Genomic DNA, 17383 nt, shown 5'->3' on the forward strand with positions numbered 1-17383 from the left:
GGGGGGGGGGGGGGTTATTCGTCAAAGACCAAACCCAAACCCAAGCCCAAGCGGGAGTACTTTACAAAAACGGTTGTACACTTATTCCTAAAAAAAAAATTAATTTCGAGTAACAATATTTACTAATTTACAAACAAAAAAAAATCATACTTTATGTATATCAAAAAAATATATTTAAGATATTACAATTTACAAGTATACAACAACCATATAAACAATCATACAGTTAAATTAAAAGTTAGGTGAATTAGTTAAAATTAATTGAGAAATTTAATATCCTACTATTTATTTTTCATACAGTTTAATATCCTCCTACTTATTTTTCATACATATCCTCCCATCATTTTTAGATGATTGAAAAATGTAATAAAGATTTATTAAATATGACAAGTGCACAAAGTTAAGTATGTAAGAAGATAGTAAAAGAAAAAAAGTAGAAAATATTTTATATGGTCATATGAACAACAATCTTCTTAAACAATAGAAGTAATTATCCGCAATAACTATGTAACAAACGAAAAAAAACAATATATATATATATATATATATATATATATATATATATATATATATATATATATATATATATATATATTTGTGATAATTGTGTAATTATTTGTTTAATTTTAGTAAATCTTTTATTTTAAAATTAATAATATAAAAATTAAAAATAAAAGATTTTTCTTGAAAATAAAGATCAAGCTATGTTAGAGTTATATATGTTTTGGACTGTCTTATTGTTTTATAAAAAGAATCTGTTAAATCTTACTTCTAAACCACATCTTTATATGACCTGCACATCATAATGACAGTATGAAATCCTTTGGAAAATGACGTGGCTCGTGCATTCTTCTTACTTACATACTAAGGTTGTGTTTGACGCACTAGCTGAAAAGCTAATTGATGGTTAAAAATCTAGTTGATGGTTAAAAAGCTAGCCAATAAAAAATAGTGTTTGGTAAAAAGTAGCTGATAACATAGCTGAAAGATATAAAAATAAATAAAAGTGCATATTCCAAAATAAGTTTTCTATAAGTAATTAATGATATATTTTGAAAGTTTGTAAAAAACTGATGGAAAGCTACTCCAAGTAGCTTTTAAAAGCTAGCTTAAAAGCTAACTTATAAGCTACCTTTTTGGCTTACCAAACACGACAACCCAAAAAAACTCAAAAAATAAGCTAACTTTTCAGCTAGTTGTAGCACGCCAAATGCAACCTAAAGAACTTTGTAACTTGATCTTAGGACATCTAAAACATCCCAAAATACGACCCGAAAATTTTTGTTTAATAATTACTAAAAACATCATGTCAATACCATAAAATAAACCCATACGTCATTATCTCAAAATCATAGCAAAGTATCACGAGAAAACTGTATCAAGACTGTTTCAAATCACATTTATGAAAAGCTAAAACAACTCCCAGGACAAACTGAAGTTGTGGTGTGTGCGATGCCATCAACCCGAGCTCTTCCCTTTACTTGTGGAAGTACCTGAAACCAAAACTGAAACTGTAAGCATAAAGCTTAGTGAGCTCCCCCAAACTACCACATACCATACAATAACATAATAAGCACATACTGGGCCTTGCCCACTGCATCGGACCGAGGTCCGAACTAACTGGGGCCATGCCCCCTGCATCGGACCGAAGTCCGGAAACTGAGTGGGACCTTGTCCCCTGCATCGGACCGAAGCCCGGACTAACTAATTGGGACCTTGTCCCCTGCATCAGACCGAATCCCGGACTAACTGGGGCCTTGCCCCCTGCATCTGACCGAAGTCCGGAACTAACTGAACAAATCATATCATAAACATATCAACTACACGAACACACATATACTACATACTGTATCGAGCCGTGGCCCGGAACACATAGCACATAAATCCTGTCTGAGCCACGAAGGCATCAAACATACTAACTACTGCATTGGACCGAAGTCCAGAAACTACTGCTAGCTAAATGGGCCGGCATTGTGGTCTTAGACCCGTTCCTACTGGAAGGAAACTCACCTCGTGATGCTGACTGCTGAACTCCTAAATGAGAAATCCCTGACTGCTGCTCCGGCTACTTCCCAACTATTATGGGAAATAAAATACTAAATCAGAATAGGGATTCCTCTATGGGTAAAATGACCATTTTACCCCTACTACGGTGTGGGTCACAAACATGACCCAAATCCTTAATTCCTTCTAAGTCCATCTATGGCCCCACTATAGGCCCATTAATGGCCCAATTTTCTATTTTGGGCCTAGAACCCTTTTATTGGGCCTTACTCAAGACTAATACTAAATCCTTGGTCCTTAGCAACTGATGTCTGATGGGTCATAAAGGCCCAAGGACCCTAAGCTTGAAACCCGGCCCACACCAAGGCCCAACACTCGAAGCCCAAGCTAGCAGCGTACGCGGGGCGTACACCAAGGTACACTGAGCGTACCGGCTGCTGGCTTGTACGCAACGCGTACATTCTTGTACGCGCAGCGTACAACTCTGTTAAGCCAACATCTCATTAAGTGCTTAATAATCCGATCCAGAAGCTACAAATCCAGATCCTAAGCTTATTCCATGACTTAAGTCATAAAGTTGCTTACTTGATGGCTTACAAGTCTCATAAAGGCTCAAACTTCCACAAATAACATTCTACTTCCATAAAACTAACTAGATCTCATGCATGGTTCCATATAAGCCACAATGATGGAAACTTTACTGCTATGGGGACTCTTGAGCTTCAAGGATAGCAATCCCATGCTCCAAAAACGAAGTTGCAACATAAAGGTCCTTCCTTTGGACCTAAAAGGTCCAAACTTCCAAAAACTCCTAGATCTAAACTTACAAGAGGAAAGTTGGAAGCTTTATACCTATTTTGAATGCCAAATGAAGGAATGATCCCAGATCTATGAGTTCAAGGTGCTCAAGTTCTTCTTCTTCCACTTCTCTTCTTCTTCTTCTTCATAAAAATAAGCTCAAAGATCAAACACACACAAACAAGGAGCAACAGGGACGAACTAGGGTTTCTCTGGAGTGAATGATAAATGAGGAGGCCAAATGGGAGGCTATAATGGGGTTTAAATACGCCTCAACCCATAAAATTAGGTTTTGCCACCTGGTCGCGTACACTGCGCATACGATCAGCCTCCCCGCGCTTCATTTAATCAGTACGCCCAGCGTACAAGGGGGGGGGGGGGGTTACGCCCCGCATACGGCTTATGGGTTGCTTACACTTCGGCCCAAAAAGAGGTCTACTCATAATAACAATTCAATTGTAGCCCACTAAATAAACTGAAGAATTAAATGAATTTATACCTCGGAAACGATCGTTACAAATCTCCCCCACTTGAATTAGACTTCGTCCTCGAAGTCTGCTGCTACTGAATCTGAAAATAGCTCCGGGTAATGCTCCTGCATCTCCTCCTCTGATTCCCATGTCCACTCTGAACCCTTTTGATGTTGCCACTGCACCTTCACTAGTTGAATTACCTTGTTCCTCAAGGTCTTTGTTTTCCGGTCCAGAATCGCGACCGACCTCTCAATATAATTCAGGCTGCTATCAACCTGAAAGTCCTTTAAGGGAACAACTGCTAACTCATCCACCAAACACTTCCTCAACTGAGAAACATGGAAAGTGTTGTGGATCTGGCTAAGTTCTGTCGGAAGATCCAACCGATAAGCAACCTGACCCACCAGGGCCAAGACCCTAAAAGGACCAATGAACCTGGGGCCCAGCTTGCCCCTCTTCCGAAACCGGATAACAGCCTTCCAGGGTGATACCTTCAGGAGGACCATGTCGCCTTCCTGAAACTCCAAGTTTGATCGCCTCCTGTCGGCATAACTTTTCTGCCAACTCTGCGCAGTCTGCAGCCTACTGCGTACCTGCTGGATCAACTCTGTCGTCTTGAGCACCACTTTGGTGCTCCCAATGACACGCTGACCGACCTCCCCCTAACAAATCGGGGTCCTACACTTCCTCCCATAGAGCATCTCGAAGGGAGGGTGGTCAATACTCGCGTGGTAACTGTTGTAATACAAAAATCCCGCTAACGGAAGATACGTATCCCAACTGCCACCGAAATCTAGGACACATGCCCGGAGCATGTCCTTAAGAGTCTGAATCGTCCTCTCGCTCTGTCCGTCCGTCTGAGGGTGGAAAACGATGCTGAAATGGAGACGAGTACCCATCTCGTCATGAAACCGCTTCCAAAACCTGGAAGTAAAACGGACATCTCGGTCTGGCACCACTGAAACAGGAACCCCATGTCGTGCCACCACCTCTCGTACATAAATGTCGGCTAGCTTCTCAGCCGATATGCTCTCCTGGATCGGTATAAAATGAGCACTCTTTTTCAACCGATCCACTATAACCCAAATCGTGTCCACTCCTCGTGCGGTCCTGGGAAGCTTAGTGATGAAATCCATGGTGATATCCTCCCATTTCCATACAGGAATGTCTAACGGTTGCATCTTGCCGTGAGGTCTCTGGTGCTCCGCCTTAAACTTCCTGCAGGTCAGGCATCTTTCCACATACCAGGCTACATCCCGCTTCATGTAGGGCCACCAATAATCGGGTCTAAGATCTCTATACATCTTTGTTGCCCTTGGATGGATGAAGAATCGAGACTTACGAGCCTCGTCCATCAGCACTTGTCGTGCCCCGCCCCGGTATGGCACCCAGACCCTCCCATAAAGGGTCAACAATCCTCGACTATCATAGTCGAAGGAAGCTACTCGGCCCACGATCCTCTCACACTTCTGCCTCTCCTCCTTGAGGCCCTCGGCCTGCGCCTCTTAAATTTGCTCCAGCAATGGATTAATCACAGTCATCCTCAAAAAAATGTCTCTGATCGGGGCTGCTGCTGCCTTGCGACTCAGGGCATCGACCACTACGTTGGCCTTCCCTGGGTGATAAAGGATCTCACAGTCGTAATCCTTTAGCACATCTAACCATCGCCTCTGCCTCATGTTCAGATTCGGTTGGTCCATGAGGTACCTCAAGCTCTTGTGATCCGTATAAATGGTATAACGGATCCCGTAGAGGTAATGTCTACAAATCTTGAGGGCAAACACCACTGCCCCCAACTCTAAATCATGTGTAGGATAATTAGCCTCGTGAGGCTTCAACTGCCTCGAGGCGTAAGCTATCATATCAACACTGCTCCCATACCTGCAATCGAAGCATCACAGTAGACTATAAAATCCTCTACTCCCTCTGGCAGGGTAAGAATTGGTGCCTCACACAATTTCCGCCTGAGGGTCTCGAATGCTGCCTGCTGCTCGGGCCCCCAGCGAAACACCACCGACTTCTTAGTCAGTCGGGTGAGCGGTACAGCTATCTTGGAGAAATCCTGGATGAATCTCCTGTAGTACCCTACTAAACCTAGGAAGCTCCTAATCTCAGATGGAGATCTCGGGACTTCCCACTGCATCACGACCTCTATCTTGGCCGAATCTACCAAAATACCCTTCTGGTTGACGAGATGTCCAAGGAACTGCACCTCGCGCAACCAGAACTCGCACTTGGAGAACTTTGCGAAAAGTCTCTCCCTCCTCAAAATCTCTAGCACCTCTCTCAGGTGCTCCTCATGCTGCTCCTGAGTCTTAGAATACACCAAGATATCATCTATGAATACTATCACAGACCAATCCAGCATCGGCCTGCACACGCGGTTCATGAGATCCATGAACGCGGCTGGAGCGTTGGTGAGCCCTAACGGCATCACCACAAACTCATAATGACCATACCGGGTCCTGAAAGCAGTTTTTTGCACATCCTCGCCTCTGACTCGCATATGATGATACCCGGAGTGTAAATCGATCTTGGAAAACCAAGATGCTCCCTGCAGTTGATCAAACAAATCATCTATCCTCGGAAGTGGGTAACGGTTCTTCACCTTTACCCTATTCAGCTCCCGGTAATCTATACACATACGGTGCGACCCATCCTTTTTCTTCACAAACAAAATCGGTGCACCCTAAGGCGAACTGCTCAGCCTGATAAAACCCTTATCTAGCAGCTCTTGCATCTGCGTAGATAACTCCTGCATCTCTGGGGGAGCCAACCGATATGGTGCTTTGGCTATCGGAGCCGCACCAGGGATCAAGTCAATCCTAAACTCGACCTGCCTCTCGGGAGGTATTCCAGGAAATTCCTCTAGAAATACATCCGGGTAGTCTCGCACTACCGGAACATCATCAACCGTCGCCTTGCCCTTCTCCCGTGCATCTAAAACATAGGCAACATAACCGATGCAACCCTGCTGAAAATAGCGCCTGGCTCTCACCGCTGAACACAGAACTGGTCCGCGTTGTGGCCTCTCGCCCTGAATCACTAACTCTCCCCCACTGGGAGAGCGAACCCTCACTAACTGTAGCTCACAATCTATCACCGCCACATTGGGGCTCAGCCAATCCATGCCTACTATAACCTTATTCCCTCGCAGGGGAATAGGGACCAAGTCCACCGGAAAGTGCTCATCGAATAACTGTAGAGAACATCCTCTGTGTACCCTTGCAACCCTAACGGTCCTATCAACTGCTATCTCAACCTCAAGTGGACAATCTAGCTCCCCTGGAGCTCTGCTAAACCTCTTGCTAAGCGCAAGAGAGACGAATGATCGGGTAGCCCCTGAATCAAACAACACTAAAGCTGATATGCCGTTCACTGAGAACGACCCTATACAAAACATATAACCATAAGAAATAATCAATAAAAAATGCAGAGGTATGGAGAAAAATACATACCCGTCACCACGTCAAAAGTCGCTCGCGCCTCCTCTGCTGTAAGCTGAAAAGCCCTACTCTTTGCCACTGGCGTCTTAGCTTAGCCCTGACGGCCATCTGCAATCCTCAAAGTAGCAGGAGCAGGTGCTGACACCTTCCCTGCAGCAGCTAAACTCGGACACTGGGACTTTTTATGTCCCCTCTGATTGCAATGGAAGCAATGTTGGATTAGTGTCTAAGTCCATAACTATTTTGGTATGTACTTGACCCGATGGTGCATGATCCTTTTGGGTTGCCTTCACCAAAGCAACTTGATTGGAGAAATATATAGAGAGAGGATAATATGATTTATTAATATGTTATAAGAATGATATATTAAAGGAGAAATCATATTTGTTTAATTAATATTGGTCGATAATTGATTAAGAATTAGTTTTGTGATCAAGTGTAATTAATTAAACTAGAGGGGCTGATTTGTAATTATGTGATAGTTACAAAATAAGGTAAGGATTATCTTATATATATGGTGAACGAATTTGAGGTGTAAATCCCTTAGAATTCGAGTATGATAAGGATTCAAGGATTATCTTATTGGTTGCTTAATGGATAATCAACTAGATAAGGATAATGACTGAAACCCTATCTCTACACCTATATAAACAACCCCAAGGTCATGAATTCGTGTATCCCTTCCCAAGAAGTCTTAGAGACGAATTCTAACCTCCCTCCTCTCTCTTTATACCTTCTCCACTTGCTTATGGTGTTTGTAAGCCATTAGAGGAGTGACACTTGTGACTCTCTGCTTTCCAAGGTCAATTCAAGGAGGAATTGGATTGTTATTGCTACATAACAATCAAGGTATGTTCTTAAACCTATTTACATGTGAATTCTGATTTCCATATGCTAGAATTAGGGTTCAAAGTCTTGGATTCAAAGTATGTACAATAGAGAAACCTAGATCCAAGCATTAGGGTTTGTATGAGCACATAGGATGTCTTATGACCAAAACCCATCAAGCAAATCAGATCTGATACCGCAACGGCGGTAGTAGTGGCTGTACAATCTCTGCTCATATGCCCAGTTCGACCGCACTTGTAGAACCCGACACTCCCTTCCTTGCACGCCCCATTGTGCAATCTCCCACACTTGCCACACCGATCGTGGCTCTGCTGACTCCTAGCTCTGTGATCTGAACCCTTGGGATTTTTGCCCGCACTCCCTGTACCTGGAGCTGCCTCCGACTTCCTCTTTCTCTCCATTTCAAGGTAAATCTCTTTCTCTCTCTCTCACGCCCTAGAAATCATGTCATCCAGCGTTTTATTGCTGGACCGGCTCACAAACTAGCGGATATCACTCCGCAACATCTCATGATAACGATCCTTCTTCATTCCCTCATCAGCCGCGTACTAAGGAACAAGAAGAGCCCTTTCCCTGAATTTGGCGGTAATCTCTGCCACTGTCTCTGTGGTCTGGGTAAGATCCTGAAACTCTCTAGCTAACTGTTGCACCTCAATGACCGGTGTGAACTCAGCTCTGAACCTGGTAGTAAAATCAGTCCAGGTCATAGCATCCAAATCTGCTTCATCTCCAATGGCATGACCAACCTCCTCCCACCAATCCCGTGCCCTGTCCTTCAGAAGACAGGACGCCAATCTGACCTTGTCCCCCTCGGGACATCTGCTAGTGCGAAAAGCGTTGGCCACATCTGCCAACCATCTAGAACTCGCTATGGGGTCCCGCGCCCCATGATAATCCGGAGCTCCACATGCCCGAAACTCCCTAAAAGTAAGCGTGCGCGACCTTATCATGGCCGCCACCTCAGCACGGAAGGTGCTCAACCTCTCGTCCATCAACTCTAAGATACCCTTCTTGATCGATCCGAAGATCACATGAGTCTGCTCAAGTATGGTGCGAGTAATCTCTGAAGAGAGAAACTCCCTAGTCTGCTCGTCCAATTGCCCGGCCTCCGGGCCTGGTCCTGATCCCCTCCGACACCTGAACTGTCGACTGCTGGTCTAGGGCGTAGTACCACCATTCTGAAACACATAATAAACTTCAGGAACACTGATATATCTCGAGGAATCACTACTACCACAAGTTCCTGGTCTCATCTTAGCTTTCCTCGATTCGAGTATGGATCCTCTGCTTTTAGTAGTACGGGCCCATACTACCTTCCACATCTATCCGTACTTTCCTCAAGTACTGCCTCGACTCCACCAAGTCACTTCTACTACTCTCATCCTAGGCTTGCCCTAGGGAAATCTCTGACTCCACCAACTCACTCCCCGCCATCAGCTGCATAAAAAGTTCCTGCTTTCTTCCCCTAACTAGCTCGTGAATACTATTACATATTACTCAGACTAGATAATTCTTCGAATGAGAGACCCTACCCTACAACGGTTGGACTCAGACAAGAGCTGCGAAATAGGGCTAGACCTAACCTTCTGAAATTATTTAGTCCTTGCAATATGTAACTTATCATATTCGTTTACTAGTTAGTGAAAGACAACTAAAACTCCTAGGAGCACAAAGCAAGCAGCATTCGGGAGTTGAGTACACATACTAAAGCATATACTACTCTGGCTATCATATTGGCTACTCTGTACTAGCATGCATCTCTCAATAAGCTAGTACACATATAACAGGCACATAAGGCATCCTTCCTAGATCCTTAGCCCTAACTAGCATGCGATTCTCATAAAGATGATACACATATAATAGGCACATAAAGCATCCTTCCTAGATCCGTAGTCCTATTCTAGCATGTTGTTCTACTGAAACTGAAACAGATATTCATAACATAAACTTGTATGGGTAATTTGGGAGTATTTACTTGAACTTGGTTGATCGCATGCACCACACCTTTTTCCCTTTGTAAAAAAAACTCTTCTTCTTTCTAAGTTCTTTTTCGGAAATCTTTTTCAAAAACATTTTTCTTTTGAAAATCTTTACCGTTTCCTTAGTTTAAGCTCAGACACACCCGGAAGTGTATCCGAATCCCTCAAACCAAGGCTCTGATACCAACTTGAAACATCCCAAAATACGACCCGAAAATTTTTGTTTAATAATTACTAAAAACATCATGTCAATATCATAAAATAAACCCATACGTCATTATCTCAAAATCATAGCAAAGTATCACGAGAAAACTGTATCAAGACTGTGTCAAATCACATCTATGAAAAGCTAAAACAACTCCCAGGACAAACTGAAGCTGTGGTGTGTGCGATACCATCAACCCGAGCTCTTCCCTTTACTTGCGGAAGTACCTAAAACCAAAACTGAAACTGTAAGCATAACGCTTAGTGATCTCCCCCAAACTACCACATACCATACAATAACATAATAAGCACATACTGGGCCTTGCCCACTGCATCGGACCGAGGTCCGAACTAACTGGGGCCTTGCCCCTTACATCGGACCGAAGTCCGGAAACTGAGTGGGACCTTGTCCCCTGCATCGGACCGAAGCCCGGACTAACTAACTGGGACCTTGTCCCCTGCATCAGACCGAATCCCGGACTAACTAGGGCCTTGCCCCCTGCATCAGACCGAAGTCCAGAACTAACTGAACAAATCATATCATAAACATATCAACTACACGAACACACATATACTACATACTGTATCGGGCCGTGGCCCGGAACACATAGCACATAAATCCTGTCTGAGCCACGAAGGCATCAAACATACTAACTATTGCATCGGACCGAAGTCCGGAAACTACTGCTAGCTAAATGGGTTGACATTGTGGTCTTAGACCCGTTCCTACTGTAAGGAAACTCACCTCGTGATGCTGACTGCTGAACTCCTGAATGAGAAATCCCTGACTGCTGCTCCGGCTGCTTCCCAGCTATTATGGGAAATAAAATACTAAATCAGAATAGGGATTCCTCTATGGGTAAAATAACCATTTTACCCCTACTATGGTGTGGGTCACAAACATGGCCCAAATCCTTAATTCCTTCTAAGTCCATCTATGGCCCCACTATAGGCCCATTAATGGCCCAATTTGCTATTTTGGGCCTAGAACCCTTTTATTGGGCCTTACTCAAGACCACTACTAAATCCTTGGTCCTTAGCAACTGATGTCTGATGGGCCATAAAGGCCCAAGGACCCTAAGCCTGAAACCCGGCCCACACCAAGGCCCAACACTCGAAGCCCAAACTAGCAGCGTACGCGGGGCGTACACCAAGGTACACTGAGCGTACCGGCTGCTGGCTTGTATGCAACGCGTACATTCTTGTACGCGCAGCGTACAACTCTGTTAAGCCAACATCTCATTAAGTGCTTAATAATCCGATCCAGAAGCTACAAATCCAGATCCTAAGCTTATTCCATGACTTAAGTCATAAAGTTGCTTACTTGATGGCTTACAAGTCTCATAAAGGCTCAAACTTCCACAAATAACATTCTACTTCCATAAAACTAACTAGATCTCATGCATGTTTCCATATAAGCCACAAAGATTGAAACTTTACTGCTATGGGGACTCTTGAGCTTCAAGGATAGCAATCCCATGCTCCAAAAACGAAGTTGCAACATAAAGGTCCTTCCTTTGGACCTAAAAGGTCCAAACTTCCAAAAACTCCTAGATCTAAACTTACAAGAGGAAAGTTGGAAGCTTTATACCTATTTTGAATGCCAAATGAAGGAATGATCCCAGATCTATGAGTTCAAGGTGCTCAAGTTCTTCTTCTTCCACTTCTCTTCTTCTTCTTCTTCATAAAAATAAGCTCAAAGATCAAACACACACAAACAAGGAGCAAAGGGGACGAACTAGGGTTTCTCTAGAGTGAATGATAAGTGAGGAGGCCAAATGGGAGGCTATAATGGGGTTTAAATACGCCTCAACCCCTAAAATTAGGGTTTGCCACCTGGTCGCGTACGCTGCGCGTACGATCAGCCTCTCCGCCCTTCATTTAATCAGTACGCCCAACGTACAAGGGGGGGGGGGGGGGTTTACGCCCCGCGTACGGCTTATGGGTTGCTTACACTTCGGCCCAAAAAGAGGTCTACTCACAATAACAATTCAATTGTAGCCCACTAAATAAACTGAAGAATTAAATGAATTTATACCTCGGAAACGATCGTTATAACATCGGGATTCGGAAAGGTATCCGATCACATTCATTGTTGCCTTAGGGATAAGAAATACATGTTTATGTTTGAATTAAGTTAAATAAGTTGAAATTACATTTAGAATTATATTAGTGATTATAACTAAAAGGTGATTTTTGACTCTCCAATAATTATTAGAAGTGAAGTTGAGTAAATATCAATAGTAAATGTCTTTATTACTAGTTTTTTGGTAAATATTTTGGCATAATTCAATATTATAGTATTCTTGATTGCTATGTGACTTTATATGTTATTGTTGCATACGTGAAACATACTTTAAAGTGTTTATTTGAGGAACGGTATATTGTATTTTAAAACATGTTTACATATTTTATATATACATATCACTTAGGACATGTTGACTTGAGTGTTTCTCGTACACTTTTGAGTTTAACTCCATTTTCATTTTTCATGAACGGTTAAACTATAACTCTTAGTGATGAACTTTTGTAATCAATGTTTTAAAACTCGGGTTTTTAGTTGACCCGGTGTGATGACCGGTTCAACCGGGTCAACAGGAAAATTCGTTGTTTTGCAGGGAAAAGAAGAAACATGAAAACTCACCTGGAGAAGAGAAGAGTCGAGTTTCTTTCTTCAGCTCGCTGCTGATGTCGCTGCTTGCGTTCTTCTTCAGCTCATTGCTTTCGTTGCTTTCGTTTCCTAGAGAAGAGAAGAGCCGACTTTGTTTTGCCTGGAGCGATCTCACTTAATTATCCAAGCCCTAATAAATGGGCCAATCCAGGTTTTACCGGTTCGAAATACCCGGTTCAACTGCGGTTTAAGTTAAACCCGGCCGGTTCGATCCGGTCGGTAATTTTACAAAAAAGCGTTCTAATTTGACCCGCTTTCTATCCCGGGTCACGGTCCAACCGGTTGAACTGGCCGGGTCGACCCGAGTTTTAAAACATTGTTTGTAATCCATTTCTTGGTTATACATGTCTCCAATATGTTGGTATTCATTGTTAGGCCTTTAAAAAAGCTTTGGATGTGATGCTACTAACTTGTTTTGAGTGTAGAAACTTGGTTTGAGAATTTGAAAATGTTACTTGGGTTTGATTTTGAATTGGTAATTAGTTATTACCATTTCTTCTTATCCTAATATACCTAGTAAATATAAAATGTATTTGAAAATATTTTGAGAGTTTGTCTTTGTCATTATCGAATTGCATTCAGAAGTCAAACTTCGAGTTTACTTATTAGACTCCCCAAGTCTATCGGTACTATTTTGAAATGGTTGAAGGATTAATGAACATTAGTGAAAGGTTAACATTTGAATATTTAGAGGACCTTGTAATTTTATTATTAATATTATGTAAATCATTTATTTAGGTATAGCTTTTGATTCATTTGTTGCATCATCATATGACTTGACCAACTTTCAAACATCATGATTTTGACCATTTATGATCAAATTCCCAACTTGATTTTCTTATAAAGAGTATTGTTTTTTCTGAAACAAATGAGATATTCATCATTTAATGACAAATTCTACTAGCCATACTCATTTGTTAGGATAAAGTTGGAGGGAGTGATGTCACTGAAACTACACTCTCTCCTATGCCACGTAGATGCCAACTCATATTTTTTTCTCATTTTATCAATTTGAAATGACAAGGTAGGAGTGGGAAAACGGTTAGAAGAGAGAAAAGAAAAAAAAAGATGATTGGTTGAGAGAGGAGAGAGAGCAAGTAAAAGAGGAAAGAGAGAAAGGGAAGTGCACCCTGGAAGGCCGCAGTTCGGCGTAGACCGCACCCAGGGGCGGTGTGCGTGATGATGTGGCGGGTAGTGCGGCCTAGACCGCACCCACTCCCTTTAGTCTAATATGTAACTGTATAGTTGTACTTGCCGTGAAATACGGCAAATAGTTGTAATTGCTTGAGAATGGGTCTGGTCACGTGGTTCAAATATCACACACACAAATGATGGCTTGGAAGCCGAGTAGTTGTCAAGATTAATATGGATTCCGGTCACGGTTTGGATTCCACGGCAGGGTCCACCATTATTTTAAAAAACATTGAGAGGTTGGGATACGCTTTATAATTGTGGATGGATAACGAAACACAACGTGGTAATTTGAGTTCATATCAACAATGATGCAAAGTTAGGGACTTAATTTCTTTCTTAACGTTCTTTCAAAAACACGAGTAGCGTGAGTAGTACCAAAACCTATGAGACCAATCCTCAATACTAATAACATTTTGAGATGATAAAAACAAATAATTCAAGAACAAAATTCACCTAAAAATATATGATAGGATCAACCAAAAACCAAAGCAATCAAGTAGGTACAATGAATTAAGTGATGCTCAATCATTGAATAGAATGGAAACATACAACTACTAATAATATCGTAACATTATTACACCAAATTTACAACTCATCAACATTCGTAATCTACTATTCCTTTCGCACACAACTCTTTCACTCTTGACATCCAACATCATCGAAACTTGGAAGCCCAAGTTCCTCCATTGTCTTATCAGCGAATCCTCCATCTATTTCATGGCAATGGAACTTGGCTTTCAACGTCTTTGGTGCAGTTTTCCTCTGTGGATGTGGGTTCCACAGAACCCTCGACATCGGAAGTCACAAATTTAAGGTAATGTTCAATATCTTTCTCAGTGCTGCCGGTCCTCCGGTGGAACCATTTCCGAACAGTTTTTGGCTTCCGATCACTGATGGCAATGGCGATGTCATTCGGGAAGAGATCTCTCATCACAAAAGCATGCAGAATTGTGGTTATCAGTAGGCCGAAGACTGTTAGGGTTGCAATTACTGTGAGAGTAGTCGATAAAGATTTAGTGACTATGTTTGAGACTTCGTTTGTGTATGTAATCGTTGCAATTGCAGCTCCGGTCATCGGAAAAGTATATGCCCACCATGCCAACGAGAACTTGAATCCTCTGAAAAAGTTCACTCGAACTGCCTGTAAATTATATAAAAAAAAAGTTGTTTAATTTTCACTCAAAAATCAAATTAATCAACTTGCAGATTTAATTTCAAATCTTTAACGAACCAGTGAGAAATAAAGAAACATGGCGATGAAGTAAGCGAGACGAGACCCATAATCGAAGGATCCATTGATTTTCGCCCACGCCATTGAAGCAACACTTGGAGCAGCAACAAACAGAAAGAAAACAGGATGAAGCTCTTTTGGTAAAGTTTCATTGGTCGGAAGTCTCTGATACAGAGTCACAAACAACACCGTGTAGTGAGCCAATCCGACGGCGAAGAAGAAGATCGGACCTTCTTTTAAACCCATCGACGCACCCAACAACGCCCCGACGAAGTTTCCGACCACCGATAAATGATTAGACGGATTCGCCACCTTGGATAGCCTCCGCTGCCCTCCGGACATCCATTGCCCATAAATCTTGAGCTCCAGGATGAAAATGGGTGTCATAAGAATATACCATAGAAAATGTGGTAGATTTGTGGTCACCGAAGGTGGAACTCCGGAGGCCAAAAACAGTAATGCGATCCATGGAGCGAAGAAGAAATTGACTCGAATGGGATGGTAGTATTCCCGACGAACAGCTTCGAAGTAAAGAACCATTTTCAGAAGGTAAGTCGAAGCCACAACCACGAAAAGAACGACTGATATGCACCATAGAATTAAGTTCACATGCGGGCTTATATGAAGGAAATGTGTGGAAGGCGTTGACGCCAAATTCTTCCACATGATCGCTTGACTGCTGACACCGAGGCATATACCGAATGATGAGATCGGATACCGGAGAAGAAACGGCCATTGTTTGTCGTCGGGAAGAATTATTTCCTCCGATGGCTGTTAAAGAAGACAGCACAAACTGTTAAAAACTGAAATAATTTGATAAACTTTCAACCGGAGGAGGGGAGAATCAAACATATTACGTACCCTGAGAGTATCCAACTCTGGTCCTTCCAATGCATCGAAATACCGATCAACGGGCAAATTTTCGCGGGGGGTGTTCACCGGCGGCTGATCAGTCGGTGGTTTTCCTCGTAAAGTGGAGAGATTTCTCTCGAGTTTACCTGACCAAGTTTTGAACGAGTTGTATCTTTCGTCTTTTAGTTTTTCGATTCTGGGGTTTCTCACAGGCAGGTTGGGGGATTTTCCGGCGGCTACAGCTGCTTCAAAACCGACGCCGGTGGGTATGGGTTGAGAATGGAATCTGGTGGCGTGATTAGTGGTTGGTAGCTGACTCTTTCTGTCGAGTTCAACGTCGGGACTGAATGCAACTCTTTTGGGGGTTTGCAGGTGGGTTTTCATCGGAGATGGTGGCATGCTGATTGAAATCGACGGTGTTATATGGTGGTTCAAGTGAAGATTCGAGCATTCCCCTTCGTTATTATTTCCCCCAGAATCCTAACAAAATCAAACAACAAATTCAGTAAATTTTCAAGAACATTAATGAACACATCTCTCAAACGATTCAAATAAAAAACAAACATACCATAAGTGCAAAATCAAATCCAGCAATTTCGTTAGCATCAATGGATCTGATTAGCGATGGGATTGCTTCCTCTTTCTTCATTCCAATATCTTGAGCGACTTCCATGGCAGAAAAATCTCCTGCTACAAAACAAAACTTCATTCGTCATGATTCATCAAGAATCAACTCGAAACTAAAAGTTAAATTAAAGATTTCTTATTTTATTAACCGGTACAGGACTCCGATTTCATGTTCCTGTTTCTTTACTCATAAAACACGATAACTTTGACAGATCAGTGTTCTGATGCAATCTATGGAGCTAGATTTGAAACTTAATTAGGATTGTACATTTGTGACAAAATGTGTATAAGAGTTGTACCTTTAGCTTTCACCAAGAACAATTAGATGGGGTTGATTTCAAAATCAAAATCAAATTGTCTAATATGGTTGCAGGTCAAAGAGACAAGAAGGTCAAAGAAATTGGGAGAAGGAAAGAAGAAGAAGAAGCACACATCTCATGTGGTTGTATGTGAAGCTTTATATATACTACGCTCACTCCCTTCTTTCTCATAAACTTCCAAAATGCAATATATATATATATATATATATATATATATATATATATATATATATATATATATATATATATATATATATATATATATATATATATATATATATATTTTTAATATAATTTGGAACAATGAATAAACAAAGTGAGAAGTGGGACCATTCCAAGTAACTATTTTCCCCAAACACTCGAAATGATATCTTTAGGCCATCTTGGATGTTGTTTCTTTTTCCTCCACCAGCAGTAGTGTCATTTATTTCAAAAACAACCGTAAATTTGGAATAAAAAATAAAAATAGATAAACAAATTTGTAGAAAACAAATAACCTCCATAATTTATGGTTAAATGAGGTAAAATGTTTAGTTGACTTAGAAGGAATTAAATCCAATCATATTGGCTATTGCGATGCCAATCAATATACTCTAGATTTGAAGTTTGCTACCCATTGAAACCAATGTTATCAAAATCTTGATCTTACATAAGAGCGTTTTCATTTTGCAACATAAAACATAATGTTTGTTTGAATGGCTATTAAAGCTAGCTAGGTGTTAGCTACACTGGAAC

General features: G+C 41.8%; 1 protein-coding gene across 2 annotated transcripts; it reads right to left on the reverse strand.

Moving 5' to 3' along the window:
• Positions 1–14119: 14119 nt before the first annotated feature.
• LOC145066267 (S-type anion channel SLAH2-like) lies at positions 14120–16776 on the reverse strand. Of its 2 annotated transcripts, none has more exons than XM_079013475.1 (5): positions 16628–16776; positions 16270–16388; positions 15711–16181; positions 14850–15620; positions 14120–14759 (listed from the first exon to the last, which is right to left on the reverse strand). In XM_079013475.1, exons 2-5 carry the CDS (start codon positions 16372–16374, stop codon positions 14334–14336), a joined length of 1773 nt encoding a protein of 590 aa, XP_078869601.1. In that variant the 5' UTR covers positions 16375–16388; positions 16628–16776; the 3' UTR covers positions 14120–14333. The 2 variants fall into 2 exon arrangements, with proteins under 2 accessions (XP_078869601.1, XP_078869600.1); XM_079013474.1 differs by having other exon boundaries at positions 16270–16391; positions 16628–16769.
• Between the last annotated feature and the right edge of the window lie 607 nt (positions 16777–17383).

The sequence above is a fragment of the Lactuca serriola genome, chromosome 8, assembly GCF_051521515.1.
Source record: "Lactuca serriola cultivar US96UC23 chromosome 8, Lser_US96UC23_V15, whole genome shotgun sequence".
Taxonomy (NCBI): Eukaryota; Viridiplantae; Streptophyta; class Magnoliopsida; order Asterales; family Asteraceae; genus Lactuca; species Lactuca serriola.